Source organism: Sparus aurata, chromosome 18, assembly GCF_900880675.1.
Source record: "Sparus aurata chromosome 18, fSpaAur1.1, whole genome shotgun sequence".
In the NCBI taxonomy this organism is placed as follows: Eukaryota; Metazoa; Chordata; class Actinopteri; order Spariformes; family Sparidae; genus Sparus; species Sparus aurata.
The window spans coordinates 17,720,817-17,743,019 of NC_044204.1; the positions used below are offsets into that span (position 1 = coordinate 17,720,817).

A 22,203-nucleotide genomic window follows, 5' to 3' on the forward strand; every position below is an offset into this window, starting at 1 on the left:
AAAAAAAGCAAGAGTGAGTCAAGGGTGAGGGGAGGGAGTGAAGGGAGGAGGGGTGGGAGGGCGCCTGCCTCATTATAATCACCAGTTCACCGAGTATGAAAGCAGTGTTCTTTGCATCCCATCCAGGAGTTAACCACCCCAGCTACAATCCCTGTATCTGTTCCACAACATTACACTTCATAGGACACTTAGAACTGAGGCTTTGATAAGGGGTGAAATGGGTTGGTTTGTGTGTGTGTGTGTGTGTCATGGTGGTCTGCGCTCGGCTGTGTTAGTGTGTGTAATTACAGCTCTGAGCGCCCAGCCAAAGCTCAGCACAGTTCAGTTCAGTTCAGCTCAGCTCAGCTCAGCTCCGCCGCTGAAGGTCAAACACCTGACTCGGTCTCCACAGGCCGAGGAAGTGGCGCCGACAGCAGGGCGGTGTTTGGGGACAGCTGCGCCATCAGGTTATGATCAATGTAAGATCATAATTGTTTTAAATATCGCAGCTTTGTTTGTTTTGGCTAATTTATTGGGTGGTTTTACAATGGACAGCTGCAGGTGGAGGCCGTGACCAAAGGGCCGCGGCTGGTTTCCTGTACAACTGTAAAGAGCGACCTGAGCTACTCGATCATTAATGTGTCTTTTGAACCACAGGCTGTTGTTTTTTTTTTCTTTTCTTTACTTTCTTTACTTAACACTCAATGTTTTGACTACAATATAACAGTAGCATCAGTATACAATAGAAATGCAACATATATTTAGATCTTTTATCATTCGTATTTATTACTTTTGTTCCTTTCTGAATAGATTAAGTTGCTTATAGAAATTGCATAATTTGGCACATGAGAGGTAAAACACATGTGCCAAAAACAACAGAACTGCCACCAGACTGTTTCCTGTGCAACAACAGTATAATATTGTAAGATATGATGCACTTTTTTAAACATGCATGTCTATAGGTGTTACATTTTTAATTGTTAATGATTCAAGATAATACAGGTAGATTTGTACACCTTGCACACCTGGTATGCTGTTATATATTTACATATTTTTAAAGGCTTTCTTTTTTGGTATTGTAATAGCTTATTTCTAGTTCCTTGTGCTTCAGTTTAGATGATTATAGATGTGCTATATTTCAGGAAGTAGGTCATTTCCTGTAAAAGGATCAATCAAAGTATTTATGTATGTTTATGTATCTGATTCATGTGGGAAAAAAAAGTCTCATTCTACATTGTTTGTGGTGTCTTCATGTATGATTCAGGACTAAAAGATAAGCTTAAAAGAACCATGTTGATAGGACTTTAACTTCATAGATTTTCACAGACTCATTTTGCTTTTTTGTACATCGGGTTGAAGTTCCACCAGGGGAGTAATTTTATGTTGCCATCCAGTCAACTATATACTCTGTTTTTATTTTTTTTATAGTGATTTCGAGACAAGATCTGAAGTCATTGGGAGTGTGTTTTCTTCTCTGTGATTCCTGGTGAATTTATGGACATTAATCTTTGACGGACATCCAGAGCCATCCCTGAAAAGAGTACAATGCAGCAGAGGCCAATCGAAGAACACTGACATATCAATTTTTTTGGGTGACTGTGTTAGCATACTTTTGCCAATTTACATGTTCTGCGGACAAAAAGCAACACAAGCATTTTTCATGGGTCATGTCTCCGTCTCCGATATTCATTCTTCTTTTAGCTCTGTTTTGGTCTCAACCAACTCCTGAGGAGAGTCTCTGCCTCTCTACGAGCCACATGTTCTACTGTGTTCTCTAGCTAGTTGCTAACTTCTGTCTGCCTGCCAGTTGGTGCTGGGCAGGCTGTAAACAGCTGCCTGCTGCAGCTGGAAAGTGGGTCAATGTGGGCAGAGTTGCTGGCTGGAAAATCAAAACAATGATGACTGTTTTCCCAATTAAAGGTTTATTTTGGAAAGTTGGTTGGACTGATGATCTGAGGATAAATGATACCATATGCTTTGCAGATTGCGAAGCCCTTTGAGGTAAATTTGTGATTTGGGGCTATATGAATTAAAATTGACTTGACTGATTTTGCTTGACTTCATTAAGTCAGGTGATAATTCTCTACAAGGAACGCCTGTAAAATTACACATAGTACTATGATCCATTGTCAGTGTTATTATAGTATTATTAATATTAGTGCTCCTTATCTATATGAGCTATTGCAAAGTCATTCATTTAAATGTATATATGGTGACATATTAAGGCGCATGTGCTTCGGAGAGGGTAAAACTCCTTACCTTGTTCACAGTTAACGCCTTTGTAGGCTGGACTACATATGCAGATTCCCTGGATGCAGGAGCCGTGGTTGGAGCAGGTGGGGTCGATGCACTGACCTTCCTCCACATTACACTCGGCCCCCTTCCACCCTGCCAGGCACACACACCTTCCTTTCTCGTACATGCCGTTACCGCTGCACAACACGGGACACGAATCTGCAAACGGGACAAACACAGATTACACCTACGTACTCGGTAGTACACACATGCAAACACACACACGTGGTGCTGCAGTATATTAGCTGGGAGACCGCAGTAACCTACGGTGAGTGGGGCTACGCTCTCTTATCTAAGCAAGTGCGCGAATTCAGCAAATCCTCAAGCAGCCCCTGTCTCCCTCTCTTTCTCTCTCTCGCACAGACACATGCACATACACACTCATGTGCACGTCTACACACACACACACACACACACACACACACACTCCAGCTTATCCCTCACGCTGTTTCAATTTACTCAAGCACCACCTGAGCCCGGCTACCACGGCAACCCAGGAATTGTAGAAAATCCCCCCAACGTCACCTCACTCGCTCTGAACAGGCCGTGAAAACAATCGTGAAAACGGAAGATTAGGAGGGAGAGCATTAGGGGTTTATAGAATGAGGGTGGAAAGCAGAGCTATCTCCATGCAGAGATGGAGAGCTGTGTGGCTAATGTAATGACAGCCAGGTAAGAATAAAGTCAGCGCGTGTCTGATGATGACGCGCTGACAGTTACACACGCATGCACAAGCCTTCCACCCCACTGCAGCTGGAGGAGGTATGGCAGCTCCAGACTTCAAATGGATTAGAAAGACGATCCGGAACCAACAGCTTTTTTTCCGGGATTATTTGCAATGAAGGCCCTGTGCGTTCATGCGTGCGGGCATGTGTTATGTGTTTGTTTGATCCTTTGTTAAATCTAACACTCTGTACCCCACAGTAATAAATTCACACTTCACTTTTTACAAGTCTTGCCAAAACTTGCTGTCTAACTTTTCAAACAGAGAATATTATAACGCGAGCAAATGAGCAAAGATGAGAGGAACGAAATGAATAAATGATGAGTGTAAATAAATCATAGAGTGTGATATCATATCAGCTGTTTCTACACAATGAGACAGATACAACTACAGTAATTTTACAAAGAAGGACAGCGGGGGAGAGAGAGAGAGAGAGAGTGGGGAGCCGAGGGAGGGAGCAAGCAAGAGGCAGGGAGAGAAACAAATGACAGAGAGGTGAGCGGGCAAAAGAGACAGAGCTGTGCAGATGATATGGAACGGTCGCAGTTAAAAGATAGTGAAGCTATAGATGTTATAGATGATCTGTCTTATTCCTCTGTGATATTGAAAACCATTATAGTCTAAAAACATTTTAAAACATCAGTGAACCACACGGGCACTGAGTGACGAGTGATCTATGACGAACATGGACACTGTAGTTTATTGTGAGTCATACTGTAAATTATCTCAGCTATTATTAAAAAAATAGCTTTGTCTTCCAGAATAACCAGGGGTGCAAACAACACAAATAAACAAAGGCCCTCTAACATTAACTATGCTCTGTAACACTTCATATTAAAGGTGCAATGTGTAAGAATTGATCACCTGTGAAATTCATTCTCAAAATAAAAAGCATCCCAAGAGTAAACCCTAACCGCTGTTATTTCTAGCTGCATCGCTAGCAGTCCGGACTGAAAGCTTAGAAAAACCAAGGGAGTGTTTTTGTTTAAACCACTAGCACAGGAGCTTTAAACTGGGAAGGGTCAGGCTAGCTGGTTAGCATGCTAACTTCATTATCGTAACACAAAAGCCTTTAGATGTCATAGCGCCAGAAGTGTTACGCACATTCTGTTGATCAAATGAAATTCTTAAATTTTGCATCTTTAGGGTGCACATAATCACCAGATTACACATTATTCAATAGGTAATAACATTAAGTTATTTACATTAATGAGAATATATAATTTCGGAGTGCAACACATTCAGTATTTCGTTTTTTATAAAGAGTGAACATCGCTCTGTGCAGCAGTGGGGGGTGGGGCATCAACACTATGGCTTCATAGCTCTACAGACTGAGGCTGGACTGAGGCTCACACGTGATCTTATGGGGAAGCAGATGTAAACAAAATGGAGATTAGTGTGGTGCAACAACTTGCTGTTGCAATGAGAAGAAAACCAAAGTAGGAGGTTAAACAAGTCCGGATGAGTGGGGAGGCATGGTCGACGCAGGTTTTCTAATCTTCAGCGAGAACAGAAGGGGAGGTTTTAGGTTTCTGTCAAGAGCAGTATGTTAATTACCGCTAGCCTTCGGGGCTACAATGATTACCGTTGCTTTGCAGCTCAGGACTGCCCCGACGAGTCTGTGAGCTGCCGTTGCCCTGTGCAATGTTAATAAGCAACTTAAGCATGACATATTATTACCTATAACTAGATTTCTATGCAAGACAAGGACTTACCACAACGCGTTCCCTGTTAGCTTACGTGATAAATTCAGCATAATATATAATCAGCAGTATCTATTTCTCCCTCTTTAAGTATATTTTATTTTAGAAATTTTAAAAATACTATTTCCATTCTGTTATAAATTTCAGTTGCTCAAATTGTTTCAAGTTGTTTCAGTTGTTTCAAATCAACATCTGCAGCAGGGGAGGAGGGCTGCCCTCTGAGTCGATAGAAGACGTTTAGTGTTATAAAAAAAACTGTATGTGTGGGAAGTTTTATTGGCAGTGCTTGAAAAAAAAACAGCAGAATGGAAGCGGCGGGAAATAGAGAAAGAGTTACTGTTGAGTGTGCCCAGTCTGTCGGTGGACTAATGGAATTGCTACTGCAGAGATGTGCATTATACTGAATTCATTAGGACCACAGGTCAACATGGAGGAAGTGTTGAATTTTCATTAACAGAAAACAGCGTCAACATTAGCCTATAATGGAAGCACATTAGAAAACAGGAGGGCAGTCTGACTAAAATGTGAAAAGAAAAAGTTATTATAAGACAGGGGAAACAAAGAAAAAGGCCTTGTTTATTTTATAGGCCAGTTTTATTAAATAAAGGCCTGATTCCTTCTGTAGTTAAGGTGAAGAAAGGTCCCAACATAATTTAAGAGTCTGCTTTACAATGTTCTGGTGCAATAAATAGTTCTAGTGAACCAGAAGCGTATTAACGGCTGAAAATAGTCCCTTGCAGATGTACTGTTTAAGCTATATTAAATTACTGAGCCTTTGGGCCGACTCCTGTTTTCAAATGCACTATATCAATAAAAGTATTATAACTTGACTTATCCGATATCTTGACAGTGATCTTGATATCTTACCTTTGGCACAGTCTGGACCCAAGAATCCAGCGAAGCAGTGGCAGTGTCCAGCCACGCACTCTCCGTTCCCATTGCAGTCGGTGGAGCAACCATCCATTGAGTCTGCACAACCACACACAAACATTTACGTACATTCACTGATCAGATGTGAAAAGGCAGAGGGGAAACCAAACCCAAAAGACTAAACTTGAAAATATTCCACATGTAACTCCATAAGCTGGCATCGCTCTCTGTTGTTGAATGAGAGATCTGATAAGCAATGGATGGCTCCCCAGACTCAGGGGCTATATTAGATTAGTCTGATCCAGCTGCTATCACTCTCTGGGGAATGGCCAAGCACTCACTTACACTCAGTAGCACTAAGCACATTATAGTGCATTACAGGTTGGAAACACACTGCACGCAAATGTACAAACATCAGGGCTTAATCAACAAACTGTTTACAAGGGGCACATTTTGGAACGAGCCTGAGCAACATAAAATCTGACATTGTGAGCGCACAACTTAGTGGGGGAATGCATAACACCGCGTCGCCATGGTAGCTACGCTCTCCGCGTCGTGAAGATCAATGTGTTGCTTGTTCCGACTAGTGCTTCGTCTCATCTGGATACGCGTGTTTCATAACATCCTTTCTGTGGGCTTTATAGGTTTCATCATATCCCTCCATCACACTTCAATTAGCTGCCTTCCTTTTTACGGTTCTCCTTCTCTCCCATTGATATGTCCATCATGTCAGATCTCATTCTACAGACTGCATGGCAAAGACAGATAAAGAGGGAGAACACTCCTATGCTTTTAGAGCATTATATAAGCTGTGTCAGCTCTACTCGACATGGCACATTCTGGTGGTAGCCAGAGGATCTGAAATGTGCTGTCGGTTGTCTTGCGCCAGGCGAGCTCTGTCGAAGCCAGATAAAGTAATTAAAATGGGTGTTCTGGGTGTCATCCTTTATTTGACCCTGCGTCGTCCTGCACGTCTCCTCTGAACGGACGTCGACTCCAGAGTCAAAGCGCTGCGCTCCCCTGGCTCGCTCTGCTCAGGGAGCATGCATGACAGATCCTTCATTGGCATGGCCTCTCTCGCGCGCGCACACATTTACAAACACATGCACACACAAAGTTATTATGTGACACCCGCCTCGAGGTACATGTGACACATGCTAATGAGACAGACCCTGCCAGTAGCCGACAGCACAGCGTTATCCTCCACAGCGGCGCATCACTACAGAAACCAAAGTCATTTTCACCTCCATCACCTGTCATCGTCACTCTGATGGAGAGAGGGAGTGGCAATCATCTTTTCTCCCACACAGTCAGGACGACTCACAAACCCCATCTCTTTCTCCCACTCTTGAAATAAAAAAAGCTTCTACATACACAAATTCCTATATTGTATCTGGCACCTGACACATGCAATGAACAAAAACTCTTCTGCAAGGTCACGAAGTTCCTTTTAATCCAGAGGAGCCTCATGAGGCTGTAAGGTACAGGGTTGTCACAGTGATATAGCCTCTGTATCTTTCAGGTCAATGTCTCTACTATAAAAATATCCAGGCAATTACCAGGTAATGTATGGTGAGCCGTGTGTTTAATTGTTACAGTATATAGCGCCTGTGTGTGTGCCCTGTGTGTACGCATCCATGAGACACCCACTCACTTCTTTCCACCGACTAAACCTTTCCAGTTAGAAATCACTCATGCCATAAGTTATTGCAGTTAAATGCTATTATAAAATAGGTGCTTCCAGCCAAGTGATCTGATTGGTCAAATAAGCATTCCAATTGTACTTTATGAGCCTGTAAAGTTTCAGCCATGCTTTATGACCCTTGGGCTATATGAATTTTATGAAAAAATGAAATGGCTGCTCAGCTAACTAGAAGTATCCAGCCGTTGGCTACACCACTTTTTTTTCTTTTTGTTTATCATCTATTTTGTTAAAAAGTTATTGATGAAACTTTTTCCTCACACTTTGATAGCCATTGTGTAAAAGATATAATATTCAAGAGTGAGATGACAGCCGAAGTATAGCAATTATGCATAATTAATAGCCCTGCAGGAAGCGCCACTCTCTGCCTGGGCACGGGCTGAGTAGAATTATAGAAGATGGGGATGGAGTGGAGGTGGCGAAATGGCAGAAACCATTAAGCTAGAGCTTTCGTGGGTCACATGTAAATGTCAATAACAGTGGAGGAGGAGGGAAAAAAGGTTTTCTCTGCATCTGCTGCTGCCTTTTTTTTCAGCACGAAATGGAGAAAATGTGTTTGGAAATTCAATCTGAATCCAGATAATGGAGTCCATTTGAAATCAGAGGATGTTCTCCCACCCTTTATCTTCTTCTTCTTCTTTTTTTTTTTTTTCAACATCTATGCTTGACAGTGAGAATCACTGAGAATGACTGCAGTGTATACACATATCAGCATATATTACAGTATATATATATATATATATATATATATATATATATATATATATATATATATATATATATATATATATATCAGCATTTGTTGCTTCAATTTTCTGTCCTACTCAGCAGCAGCACCGAGATAAGACGTAACTTGATGCTGTGTGTGTTTGTTTGTGTGTGTGCATTTATCAATATTGACAGTAAAGTCAAATGATTAACTTTTGAAAAAAACAAAGAATGCCTTTGCGGTAAATTAACCTCTTTAGGTGAAAGAATGGATATAGATAGCTCCAGTGCAGTGGACGGATGTCACGTCTTTGATAGGTAGAAATCTCTCACGGATGTGAGTCCTCTCTTGGCAATTTGTTTAAAACATTTCAAATAACACATTTCCAGTAATATTATGGAAAAAATACCTTGAAATACATTTTTCTATTCTACTTTTTAGTTTGTTTCTTTTTTACAGGAAACAGAGGACCACACTTTGTGGGATTAGAACAAGAGTCCACTGTTGGTGATGTAGGGATGCATGTATGTGTGTTTTTCTCTGTGTGTGTTTTTGTCGATCTGTGAGATGGAATAAAGAACAACATAATGTCTTCTGGCTGATACAGGGCAGCTATCAGCTGACCAAACACATGTGGCTTCAATTGTTCCGCCACAACTTACTTCTTTCTTCCTTGTACCTTTCAGAAGACGATGATTAAAGTGACTGTATATTTTGGTGTTTTCTGTCTCATGTTGTCACATTCCTCATTACTCCTGGAAATGTTTAAAAACACATATTACATATATACGTCTCCTTGTTTCTGTGAAAATAAGCGTATTTTTGCACACCAGTCCTATTTCATGTATTGCTTCATATTCTTCATCTTCTCATATTTTACTTCTTGTCATACTCTCTCACTATATTGATTTTATTTTATTTCTTCATTTCTACAACAGTCTTTTCCTTATTTATACTCACTGTTTCTTTGTTGTATCTGGTTACGAGTGGCTGCGGAAAAGCTCAATTTCCCGACGGAGATCATCTCATTTCTCCCTCATCTCCCCATAAAGCTCCACTCTGGGCCTCGGCGTACTGTTTCTCTTATTAGAATTTATTGTACTGATGCTCAGTAGTTTTGATTTTCTGCCTCCAAAACAATGCAGTGTGCGTCTGTAACCCCTCGTTAGAGGTGCAAATGGGCAGTGAAATGAACTCTGACATCAATCCATTAATATTATTTTCCTCTTTCAAGCTGAATCACTTGATGAATTATCTGAAAAACCTGAGTGGACTAAAGGCTGCTATTCTGAGCCCATCTGTTGTGTCTATATTTGTTTTGATTATTGAAGAGGAAAAGGGAACGTTAACTCTTTGCAAGCGCTGCTGTTTCCTGTTTAGCACGAAATACGTGACTCAAAGATAGGTCTGGTGTATTCCCGACTGTTTGACAGCTCTGAAATAAAATCTGTGTTTAGTCGTCGCATGCTGTCAGTCATTGTATAAAGAACTCTGTCAATATGAGATGAAAGATGTCTTCAGTGCAATGTTTTGGTACTACGGAGCTGTTTAACCACTGGCTTACAACTCAGGCTTTGAAGAGGTCGCTGATACTCACATTTAGTATCAAACGCTCCATGCAGCCTTCCAGATGATTTACTGAATAACTTCAAAACTAAATAATGCACAGGCAGTTAAAGATCAACGGGACAAAAATCCCCAAATAAAGTCTGTGTCACATGGAGTGCTTCTCATTATATTTATTCATCACATATTGCACGCTTCGTAATTGCTCTATTACCTGTCTGCTACATATAAATTATAAAGTCCCCCCTTGTGATGCCACTGTGCCACTACATTTCCCAACACTTTTTTTTGTTATTTCAACACTGTATTCTCTTAAGGAGCACTGGGCAAAGTGGGAGTGAAGAAACTGCCCTTGTAATTATCCACTTGTCTATATTCAGCCACGTACTCTTGCATTATTCACATCCTTCAATTTACACTGCCATCCGTGTGTGTCATAGCAATGAGCTGCAGTTAGCAAGCCCTGTCATTACTACTGCAGCTGTCCTCCCCTTTCTAACGGCTGTCTCTTGCCATGCCAAACTCACCCTTATAACAGGAAAAGTTTCCTTTAAATGTCAATGAGTTCCAAATCACCCAAGGCCGTCGTGTCCTCATGGTTTTTTTTTTGCATATCAACGTATGAAAGAGGAAAGAGGACAAAATAGTGAAGCAAGCCCGGGATGTCAACAACTAAATGCACACAATTTTTTAACTATAAAAAGAGAACAAACATTCACTAAATTAGCTCCACTAATGTTTCATTTCCTTTAAAGTCTTCACATAAAAGTCTCTTGTCATTTTGTCACTTAACAGCTTCTACTGTGAAACAGCAAAATCTGGAAATGTTGGGTTTCACAAGCGGTAACTTAACCCAACACCCGAAACATCTTAAAACGTACACGGTGTAAATAAGCTAACTATTTAGCTAGCTAGCAGCATTAAGCAATCCAGAGCAGCTGAAAGGTTTCACCCTCTCTCACACCTACTAGTTCCTGATTTTATTAATGGATTTTTTTTTTTTATCTGGGTCGCAACAGAACTCTGCTATTTTAAATCCTGATAAACTCATTTTAACTCTCGTGTTGCTTAACTCTAATCAGAGTTAATCTTGGATTAAATTAATCCATGTTGGTGCTACCAAGCCTAAAAGCCTTTGGAACACGGGGAAGAAAAGCTACCAGTTTGCTTATTCTTCTCACCTATGGGAGTGCTGTGCAGTAACACTTGCTCCAGGTTGCGTCCGTCGTTGTAGAGAGCGAGGTGCCAGGTGCCGGGGTCCATGTACTCAATGAAGCCTGTTTCTTGGAGGCCGCTCAGCAGCAGGCCTTTTGGGGCTTTGGCAGTTGAGACGGGATCAGTCAAGGACCTGGGCAGCGCCTTCCCATCCAGCAGTTTCACAAAGTCGAACTAGACACAACCAGACAACAACAAACATCATCCAATTGGGATGAGCAAGACAGGAATTCACAAAAAACCTGCATAAATACGACTTGTGCAGTGTGTGGCTGTTGTTGGGTGGGCCAATTGAATGTTATTGGAAAGCTGCCTGCATACATAAGTTAGCATTAGCATTAGATGTCAGTTGTGAATTGTGAAATAGGAACAGGGAAAAAAAGGAAATCCATGCCATCCATGGCAGCTCATGTCCCTCGTCAATCAGTTCACATACTGCTAAACGCATGGGCAGATGTTCCCACCCAGGTTCTCACATGGAACAAACTATTATTTCATTTGTCTAAACCTCTCCATGCTTCTATCTCTCTCTCTTTAACTTTCCCCACCACCCTCCTCTCTCCCTCCCTCTCCTCTCCATCCTAAAACCTCCTTGAACTAGCGAGCGCTCGCTGAGTCTTATTCCCCCTGAGGGCTGTGTGTCACGCTAGTGTCAAAAACAGCTAATTAGACCTCTTCATGCAGGCAAGAGCAGGGGCGCACTGATGTTAAAAAGCAGATGACTCAGTGTGCGTTGTATTTCTGTATGTATACGTGCCTCTCGCATGGCACAGTGCTGTTCGATACTGTGTGGAACGTATGCCTGTGTTGTCTCTGGAGATGTGTCTCAGACAGATTCTATCCACACTCAGCTGACTAAATCAGAAATGCTGTTTTACTTGTGAAAAAAATGAAATGCATCACATTTTTAAAGATGTATATGTGGAGATCTCTGGCCACACGGGGAAAATAGCAAAATCTCCTCCTGTTCTTCTAGCCGTAAACAACAACATTTTGCATCACAGTCAGACATCTGGTAGGAGTGTGACAGGAGAGGCTGTTTTCCATCATCTCTTTTACTGTGTTTTAGTACAGCTAAGCTCACAATTTAATTACTTCTTTACGTATTCTAAGTATAAAAGAGTGAATTGCTCATGGCTCATTAGATGCTACCTGCTACACAGGCAAACAGCAGTTTCTGCTTTGCGCCACAAAGATAGCGATTAAATATATTATGCTCGCTGACTTGACAAACAATCATAAATGCAGTTTATTGACACCTGTGTTGTGTGACAGACATAAATGACATGGAAAATGCGTGATCACATATGAGGTTAGAGGTGACCGGAAGTTGTTTTCTTTACCACTCACTGCTGCACAATCCCTAACCTGTGTGAGCAGGCATACATCTATCGAGTTAAATGTGAGCTTCACCCCTGGCTGAGGAAGTTAACTAGCTATGATAGCAAGGAAGAAATGTGTGGTTGTGGCATGCTTATTTTCCATTTTCCCAGTGCTTACGCACTTCTCCTGCAGCTAGAAACCAAGTCTTGAACACGAACTGTACAGAATGTGCTATACTGAATCTAACATTGTCACTGACTGAATCAATATTCTTTAGCACAGCTGCCAGCTCAGCCTTGATACATAGGGTTTTTTCCTGGTAACAGCTTACAGATAGTATGAGAACCACAAAAACATAATGTTCTAACTGTGCAGTAAGCTAGGGGCTGCTGAGCTGTTAGCCATATAAATAGCAGTGTTTCCCACACATAGAATTTGTTCCCATTTTGGCATTTTTTACCTTTCTTTTTTATCCATCCAAGAGAACAACGGCATCAGCAGTGGATTAACAAGCAGCGATCTGCATTCACTCTACTCCTTCCATCTACTATTGCCAGTCACACATTCTCTGAAAAGTCACGTACATCACCAAAAGTTCTCCCTGCCACAGGTACAATGGGAAACAGTGCATATGTAGGCATGATCTGAACGGGACAGCTTTAACCAGCCACATACTAAACTCACAACTGAAAAGTCATCCTGTTTGAACAGAGATGCGCTCACTTACTGCTTTATGTACTGTAATGCACTTGAATTGTGGAGCACTTGAGTTTCAAAAAGAAAAAAAAATAATTACAAGGTCAGTGAATGTAAATCTTTGGGCTGAACTGAATGAAATTTGGCGTGCAAGGCAGCTGGATTCATAATTGTGTAATCTCACAGATCCATCTTGCCTAGCTTCAAGCTATGTGCTTGTGAACGAATACAGGAGGAGAACCAATCAGTGTTCTTTGATGAAACTACTGGCAGCTAGAGATTTCAGCTATGGGCGTGAGTAACAGCGGGAAAAGCAACTGTTCGAAAGAGCAGTGCTTCCCACACATCAACTTCATCCCATTTTAGCATTTCTTATATGCTGTCCACGATCTACAAGTGAACAATCGGGATATTATACTTCATTGAGAGAAGAGCAATAATGGCACTAAGGGCTTTTCTTGACGGAAAATATGTTTTCACTCTTCTCTTGACAAACTTCCGTAATAATTTGATTTACCAACTGGCTCTGCTGATGGTTGCACTCTCCTTCTGTTGATCTGATTGGTTGAAAGTAGCGTGTTATAGAAGGTGATAGACAGATGGTTCTTCCAATCACATGCCAAGTATTTCATTAAAGTGTCTGCCTTTTATCAACAAGTTTCTGGTGCCACCTTTCAAGATGGTAATGTGTAACAAACCATCTGGCATGTTTGGTTAGAAGGAAATTATTTCACCGGAAAAGCGGTTGCAGCTTTCACCTCTATATTTACAGAAAATGTTGCAAAGTAATCCAATTGGAAAAAAAATTAAAATAATTGGGAATAAATTACTCAGATTTCCTGATTGGTTGACTGTAACACAGTCTGGACTGATACATAATATCGTCCTGCAAGATGATATTTTCTCTACAACTATAATTCATGTTCCACCTCAACATTTGTTAATGTGTTTAAACTATCTAATCACACAATCAGGATCAAGACAAAAACTATAATGCTATATACATAACCGGCTTAAAAGAAGCACTTGAAGAGACTTATCGCACATTTGTGTCAGCTCAGAAAAAATGCTGGCTTAGTGTGGATGAAAGGCCAAAAGAAAAAAAAGGGGATGTATTAGTATGGATGTGTTACTGTGGTGCCTCGGCAAACAAGCCCATCTGGGTGAACAGCATGCTCCAACAGGATCCTCCATTACCTGAGTGTGTGTAGGCGGTATGTTCCTGCGTCCGTAGACCCCCAGCAGTGCATTGTGTGACAGAGACAGGTTGAACTTGATGTAGGTTGGATGATGCACAGTCATATGAAACCTCCAGAATAGTCCAGGTGGGATTGCCTGGCTCTGTTGGGTTCCAACATCGACCTCGCCACGGTCGATGGCCCGGCCTCGCACCCATTTCTCTGCAGATAAAAACCACAGACATGTGATATTGTTCAGTCACAGATTTGTCAAGGCAGACAGGGTGTTCTATTCAGTATCAGAGGGAGCAATTAATAACTGACCTGATGTCCTCAAACATCAGTGTGATCAGCGGCCATACTAATGAAGTGAGAGCGAACAGACGTCGGGAATGACTTAGCGCTGGTGAAAATCCTGCTTTTCAAGAGACCTTGCTTTGCCAATCGTTTCGGATAGGCTCTGCATAAAGATGAATTGCTTTAGAAAGGAAGTGTTTTGTCTGAGAGCTGTCTACTGGGGCTTTGTCATGTGCTATATTAGCATCTTCTAACAAGAGAGAAAGAGTGCATGTGTTAGCATGTGTGTGAAAGGGAAAGAGACGGAGAGGTGGAGGAGAGAAAACGAGGAGGGCAGGGGCACGCACAAGTGCACGCACGCATTCACAAACAGCATCACGGCACAAAGATAGTGTCTTGAGTGAGAGTGTGGTTTTGTGTGTGTGAAGAGAATAGGTCTTTCCAACAGTCCCCTGGCCATCAGCTCCTCTCCTCTCCATAAGCCTTTATCAACCACCAGGCCTGAGTCTTTTGTGTGGCGGAGCAGGCGAGGCTCTCCAGCCCTCTTTGTGTCGGCCTTTATGGAGAGATATATCTCAGCTTCTAAACTAAGATGGAGGAAATACGGTGACAGAAGGGAGCCAGCCGATCGTTACGGCCACAAAGGCAGAAGAACAGTTAGGGGCAGATTCATGGACGAGGCCGCTCGCTCTCAATCCATAATCCTCGCAGCTTTACCACTCCATTATGGGGACACCATGCCCACCCACAGGCCAGCCCGAATATATCACATGTGCTGTCAAACAGATAGGGAGGTAGAGAGTGCGGGTCTGTGATTAGCTCCTGTTTCTACTGACGCTGTTCCTCTTGAGTCATGCTAACAGCATGGCTACAGGGAGGGCAGTGTTGGTCTTCTGTTCTATCGGTTGGTCAGTCCAACACTTTCATACTGAAAGGTCTCAACAGCTACTGAATGGGTTGCAGTGGATTTGTACAGACAGTCATGGTGCCTAGAGGATGAATCCTAATGACTTTGGTCCTTTACCTGACTTTTAATCTGGCACTCACATGAGGTTGACATTTTGGGCTTAGAGTGAGATGTGAAAATGTCAAATGACAATAATTGGATGGATTTTCAAAAACATTTGGGACGCACATAATAGCCCCCCTCAGGATATATTGGATTCATTTTGGGAAGGAGCTACAGTAACTCTTCATTTGGCACAATTGTCAGGTCATATTTTTAAATGTTTTTAAATACTTTGCTTCATGACCAAATACCTGCATAAATTCTGTCATTCTTATCATAGTTGATAATGCTTTCACTTGCTACTGTACCGGATATGTGTATGTCGGCCTAGTGTTCTGTAAATAAATATGCGGTTGCCTTTAATCTCCTGAGACCTGAGCTCTTGTTTAGTATGCATTTTTAATTTCTCCAAGCTGTATGGGATTAGTAGAACCTGATAATTCTAGAAACAAAGCATCATCCTTGAACAGGAAGACGTTTTTTTAAAAAAAAGATGTCCTCATATGGGGAAAACGGCTTTATTTTACTGTTAATAATTATAAAGTCACCAATGTGCAACAAAGTATTTAACTGTTAATTTTCTAAGAACATGCATCATTTGAATTTTCCTTGCTTCTTACTCTAAACTAGGAATGTCCTTTCTGAATAGCTGTCACATCTATTGGCCTGTCTGAAATGCTGCAAAAACAGATGTGTTTGGATCATAAGCATTACCAGTGCATTACCAAAAGATTTTTGCTAATTTGGCAGCCATCTTGTTTTTGCACCGATTAATGTGTTGTGCTTTTGCTACTGCTAGATGATTGACACAGGTGTCTACAAAAGAGGACAAAGGATGTAAGGGTCTCAGGAGGTTAAGGGAAAGACGCACCAAACAGTCTTCCCAGTCTAACTTAAACGCGTTAGTGGTGGCCGATCCCCGAGTGTGACCTAACAGGAAGGCTTGAGGAGCGGTCCACCATTACTCTCCTGCCTGTTCGGTCGCACTTGGGGATTGACACTTTTTGTTTGCTATGACGACGGTGCACCAGAGATGCTACTGCTAACGTGAGTTGTACAAAAACCTTCTGTTTAACAAACTCTGTGTACACAAACAATGTTTTCAATGCTCATGTTCATGTGTAGAGACCCTGGTGATACTACGAGCAAAGTTTAATGTTGTGTAAAGCCTTCTCAATAGTTTAGTTTACATTTTGATGCTTGCGTAAAAGTGCCGTAGCACTCCATTGAAAATTAGATTGCCACGAAACTACGGTAAATCTTAAAAGTGCCTCTTCTGTCATAATTACGCTTTTACACTAGGGTTTGACTCATATTCAATCACAAATAAAGCCTTGTTTGCTTTTTGGCGAGAGTTTCACTTTAAATTGTCTTTGTAATTTGAAGAATATAATGACACGCCATGTACCTGAAGATTTTTGTACAACTGTACATCTGCATCTTCAACTTGTGTGTTCTTTGAACGTGTAGGCTATGTTGCTAGCCAACTTAGCCAAATACTAAGCTGCGTGTGCGTGTATATCCCTCGTTGCTGAAAATACATGTTTTAGAAGAAAAAAACTGGTTGTGTATTGAGGTGTCTGTTCAGCTCCACATTCTGAGCTATGATTTAACGGTGACAGGATGCTTGTGTTTAGGTGATTGTGGGACTGTGGCGATGTTTGGGTTTACATGTCCAGGGGCTCCCGGAGCCATTAATCAGCTCTGTGTGTGCGTTAAATGTTAGCTCGAGGGTGAGGCACAAACAGGGTTTTAAACTGAGTTCGGCTCTCGCTCCAGAGGTTCGGAGCTGACTTAATGTATACATTTCCATACAAGTACAGACAGACCATCCGGTCCAGTTTAGGCTGTAAGCTCTACGAAGTGACATCAGCAGCGTTAGATAACGCACAGAGGATGAGTTATTCCATAGGGAGTGGAGGCAGACCAACTCCTTTTCTCCAATTGGATAGATGGACCCTCAATCCACCAAAGCGACCAATTAGAAGAAGTAGGTAGGTGTGGGCAAATGGACTTTAAAAAGGCCTGCACAAGCAGAGAAAAGAGGTGGTTACTTGTAGATTTCCGAGATCGAAGGTTTGAGAGGATTTCTGGTAGAGCAGAGTGCAAAGCATTGGGCATAACTTTGCCATAGATTTATGAACACCAGAGTGTGGCCACACTGGTTCGAACGCAGGCTTGAGATCTGTTTCAATTAAGATTGCTCTATCATTCCACCCAGCCTTGCCTCCACAGATTCTTTTATCAACAAACTACATGCCGACACCTTTGATGAAGACAGCCCAGAAACAACAGTATTACCAGAGTAAATACGCTCAATGGGGAACCTTGGCCTGTGACATCTTTATTACACACAAAATTCCACCTGGTACACTGGCTTATGAAACTGAAATGGTAAACATGGATATCATTGCATCTGTTATACAGCGGCTTGTTAGCATTGACACTGGGAAAGTGTGAGCACACTGATGGTATAAATTAGTGTTGAGCACTGCCGTACCTGCGTATATAGATACATTCATTACATTACAAAGCAGAGGTCATGGACTCTTGTATGCAGTATCATGTGCAATATTTTGCGGTTATTTGTAGCATTTCTGGAGCATTTATTTATATTGTTAACGACCATCAACCATTACATCCTGCAAAATTAGTCAATATAATTTACACTGTAATTAAAGTGTGGCACTAGGCACATATCTTACATCTGTATTTCTAGTATAAATGTAAATACATATATACTCATCACATACAGTTCAATATTTTTTCATTTTACAGTCATTTTATGTTAAACTACTTGTATGTATTATTTCCATTCATGCTTTCTCTTATTTCTTATTGTTTTCTGTAGTCATATTTTATTAAATCACTCTATAGTTACGTTTCTATTCAAGAAGGAGCTACTCTTACTGTACCAATTTCCCCTCAGAGATCAATAAAGTATTTCTGATTTTGAAGTCTTTAACAAGCAAACAGAACCAGCATGCTGTTTGCTTGACTCTCACTCCCTTGCTTTCTTAATTTCTTCATCAATAACACACATTCAAGATATATTTCATCACTTATATTCAAATGTGTTCGTGCTCAAAAGCTAAATGATGAACATGGTAAACATGCTTGCAAAACGGCATCATGTAAACATGGTCATTGCTGACCAAGCATCACAGAGCTGCTAGCATGGCTGTGGGAAATTCTAACTCTTGGCACAATGTCAAGTATCATGCTAATAAATGACAGTGGATTGGATTTTTCTTTTTATCTTCTATCTCCTTTATCTTCTTTTTCTGTGGACCATGGGATTGGAAAACGTAAATTGATTAATTGGATAATTGATTGGACTTGACTGAGCTGTGACAAGAGAGCTGGAGGATAGGGAGAGAGAGGAAGTAAGACAAAGGGAGAGAAACATGAGCGGGGGATGAGAACAAAAGGAGAGTTCAAAAAGGGTTTGTAATGAAAGGGAAAAAAGGGACAGGTGTCCCGTACGGAGCATAAATTGTCCCTGTGCTGAAATCTCTACCGAACAGAATAAAAAGCGGCTTGGCAGAACTGAGGTATGCATTCATGCATTCCTGCTGAGTCCACCTCAGCAGTCTATTCCTTTTAATGCTAATCCTCACTCCTGTGCCTCGCTACAAAAAATAAATAAATAAATATATTGAAAAAATAAAGGCCAGCAAAGGGATAGATGTCCCGAGGAAAGTAGCCTTTTATTCAACAGCAGATGAATAGGACATGAATAGGGCATGGAAGTTGGCAGAGCACTGGCAGGCAGACAGGCGCAGGCGAGCCGGCATGCAGGCTGACTGGCAGGCTGGCGGGCAGATGAGCAGGCAGGTCCTTCTGATGCTAATTACTGTATAGCGCCTCTCAGAGTCTGATGCAACACGGGGACAGAAAGCTGCACTCAGGTCAGCTGCGAGGATGGGTGGTGGGCTCTGAGACACGTAGGGAGGGAGGAGAGGAGGGGAGAAAGCAAAAAAAAAAGAGGAGGGGGAAGAGGACCATGCCCAAAGAGAAGGTTCGCCAGTGTTAAGTTACAGCTGCTGATGCAAGAGGGAAGAAAAAAAACCTCCCTTGCATCTCTTTTCTCTTTCTGTCTCAGCAGAAGAGAATAACAGTGCAGCCCCAGGAAAAAGAGGGGAGGATCGAGGCATTTTGGGAGTCCCGCAGAAACCGGGCGGATCTCACAGTGACGAGGGCTCCTCCAGGCCTCAACAGCTGCTCAGATTACTGCTGTCAATCAATGCGTTCCACCCGCTCCGTAACCCCACGTACCTCAGCACAAAACTCGAGACCATTCTTTGTAAAATATCTTTCACAACAGCAAACCTCCTTCTTTATTCCTACTTGGCAGGCAAAAAGGATATGGTCTCTACACATGCTTAAACAAGCCAATACGCGGGCAGCAAGGTAAAAATTTCTTCACACCTTGCCACCATGTGGCTTTAATAAGCAAGAAGCAGCTTGAAATTCACACTTGCTATCGGTTTCTGAGAACAAAGATGAAAATAAATAGCATCGCATAAATCTGCTCTTATGCTTTTCATCATTAGTTGGCAGCCGAAGCAAGTTGTAAGCAAGAAATGTATCACGGTTTATTTCAAAATGCTGAGCCTGTTTAAAGGGGCAATGAAAGTGTTGCATTCATGTTTGCCATCAAGCACAACGTGCCCTTGATGGCAATGATGAAGGGTTAGTGGTCACAACCAACATACTGTTCTGTATAATAATGATGCTGCCTCAGCCAATTATACTGGTAGTGCGCAAAACAGGGCTAATGACACTGCTCACCCAAAATATGCTAACACGTGTGCATATTGCACAATTTTCTCCTAAATTAGCGCTTGGAAGGTTCCTTTGCTGCAGAACATCTGGATTGGGATGGTTTTAGATATGAACTCTTAACATACCTCATTCCTTATGACTAGCTAACATTTCCACGTTGTTCTAAGTGCTATATCGTAGGCAACTGGACTTGTTTCAGTCTCCACATTGTCATATTTTCTTATAACACGTGTTTCTCAGAGTCAGTGTGGGTTTGCCTGCCCTTTTATCTGTCTGTGTGTTACGTGGCTCTGAGAGTTTTGTGTGTCGGGTGTGTGCGCAGGCAGGCAGGCTGACAAAAGAGATGAGCTACATTAGGACTTGGGACACAAGGTCTAATTAATTTCTCTTGCCTACGGGTTATTCAGGTAAAACAATTACACCTGTAATCTATTTTCGAAGGAACTAAACTGTCTTTGCAATTAATGTTATTATCGCTCAGATACTAATGAAGCAGAGAACAGACTAAAAGTGCAGCCGGGGTCTTGGTGACAGAACATGTCTGGGGGGACCGGAACAGTGTGAGCATATGCGTGCGAGTTTTAGTCGATATTGAAGCGTAGGCCTTGTGTGCAGATCTCACACACATTGGTGCAGACAACATTAATAGTGTTCCAAATGCAGGAGAGATTGAGTTTGCCGCAGGATGAATAAAAATATCACAATGGGCAAGGTCTCTATAATTACTTGGATTCAATTAAGGGCCTTTTGAGCAGTTGGCTTAATAAGCTTTCAGCCTCCTCTCTCCACTGTGCAGCCTAATGAGTGTCAGTCAGAGTCAGGAGAAGATAATGCTCTTGGCCTTAGGGCCCTCCATTACTCTCTTGTCCTCACCTTCCACCATCATAGCCTCAGGCTATGTCTGTGACAGGCAAGTCTGCCCGTTCATAAACTCATTCATTCCATGACACTTGGAGTGCACTTACATCGTAACACATGTAATATGTGTTGTAAAAATTGAAACATCATAATAAAGCACGTGTTTTTTTATTGCTCCTCTGCTAAGCTCATACTATTCTCGTCAGAGGCCTAGAAGGAGCAAACCCCAGCTCACTACGTATCCATGCTGCTCATTTCAATTTGAGTTTAAATCCATCTGTCTTAAGTCTCCTAAGTTTTAACAAACCTTTAGTTGTTTCTTCTTTTTCAGTTAACTTTCTTACTGATCTTAAATCAGCAGAGCTCAATGCGAAAAAACATCCAACAAATCCAATATCCAAACATTCAAATCAGAATGTAATGACAGTTGTTGGGTTATTTGGTCACAGTCAGTCAAATCTGATCTAAGCACACTGACATGGTCTTGATGACGCACATTAGCAGAGTAGCAATTGATGAAGATGTTTTTGTTGACTTAATTGTTGCTTAGTCATGAATGTTGAACAAAAATATAAGTTTCTTTCTTTGTTATTCTCTTATCATCTTGGCACACTTAAGATTTGTTTTGAAACCCCCTCCTGAAGACTGGAAATAACACACAGAGAAATTCTTTACTTTCTCCAAGATTTATTTAAAAAATATGTCTTGTTGATCCTGTTTACGGTTCAGTGCTCCCTGTCTGTGGAGCTGATGGTCACCTTCTGCGGGTAACACACTTGACGAAGGAGCAATCCATACAAACCCTCATCAAAAGACCCGAATTATCACCAATACAGCGCTATACATATTTTTCTATTTTCTTTAACATATCATTATGAAGAAAATGTTGACTGCTCAATGTAACGGCTATAGAATAATGACCAGTGGTGTATGGACTGGTTCCCGAGAAACAATTTAATCCGCCATCAGGCACGTAATCTCCAGGAGAATTGAAGGCTGGTAGGCGACCCAGTCAGGCTTGGCAGACTGGCACCATTTCTATCTGCTTGCACGTTTCCAGCAGAGACTAAAGTAGATATAGCAGATGAATGAACTCATGTTTGTCCTGTTTTGTTGGTAGTTGATACTACGAGGAAAACGCTTGATTTTGCAATAGTGGCACCAACAATAGTGCCACTATGAACTGCTAAGCATAATACTATGCTACATCATCAGATTGTTAATACTGACACATCAATGTGTAGACAACACTTTAATGTTGTAGCACTGTGCAACTTTTGTTTGGGCTGAC

At 41.6% G+C, this 22,203-nt stretch overlaps 1 protein-coding gene across 1 annotated transcript in view; it reads right to left on the bottom strand.

The window, feature by feature from the left end:
- Positions 1-22,203, bottom strand: part of tenm1 (teneurin transmembrane protein 1) — a 207,813-nt gene that overhangs the window by 88,228 nt on the left and 97,382 nt on the right. The window contains exons 7-10 of the mRNA XM_030396497.1: positions 13,980-14,182; positions 10,730-10,937; positions 5,569-5,670; positions 2,239-2,433 (exon numbers count right to left, since the gene is read on the bottom strand). Coding sequence (XP_030252357.1) covers positions 2,239-2,433; positions 5,569-5,670; positions 10,730-10,937; positions 13,980-14,182 — 708 coding nt within the window. The remainder of the gene's footprint in view (positions 1-2,238; positions 2,434-5,568; positions 5,671-10,729; positions 10,938-13,979; positions 14,183-22,203) is intronic.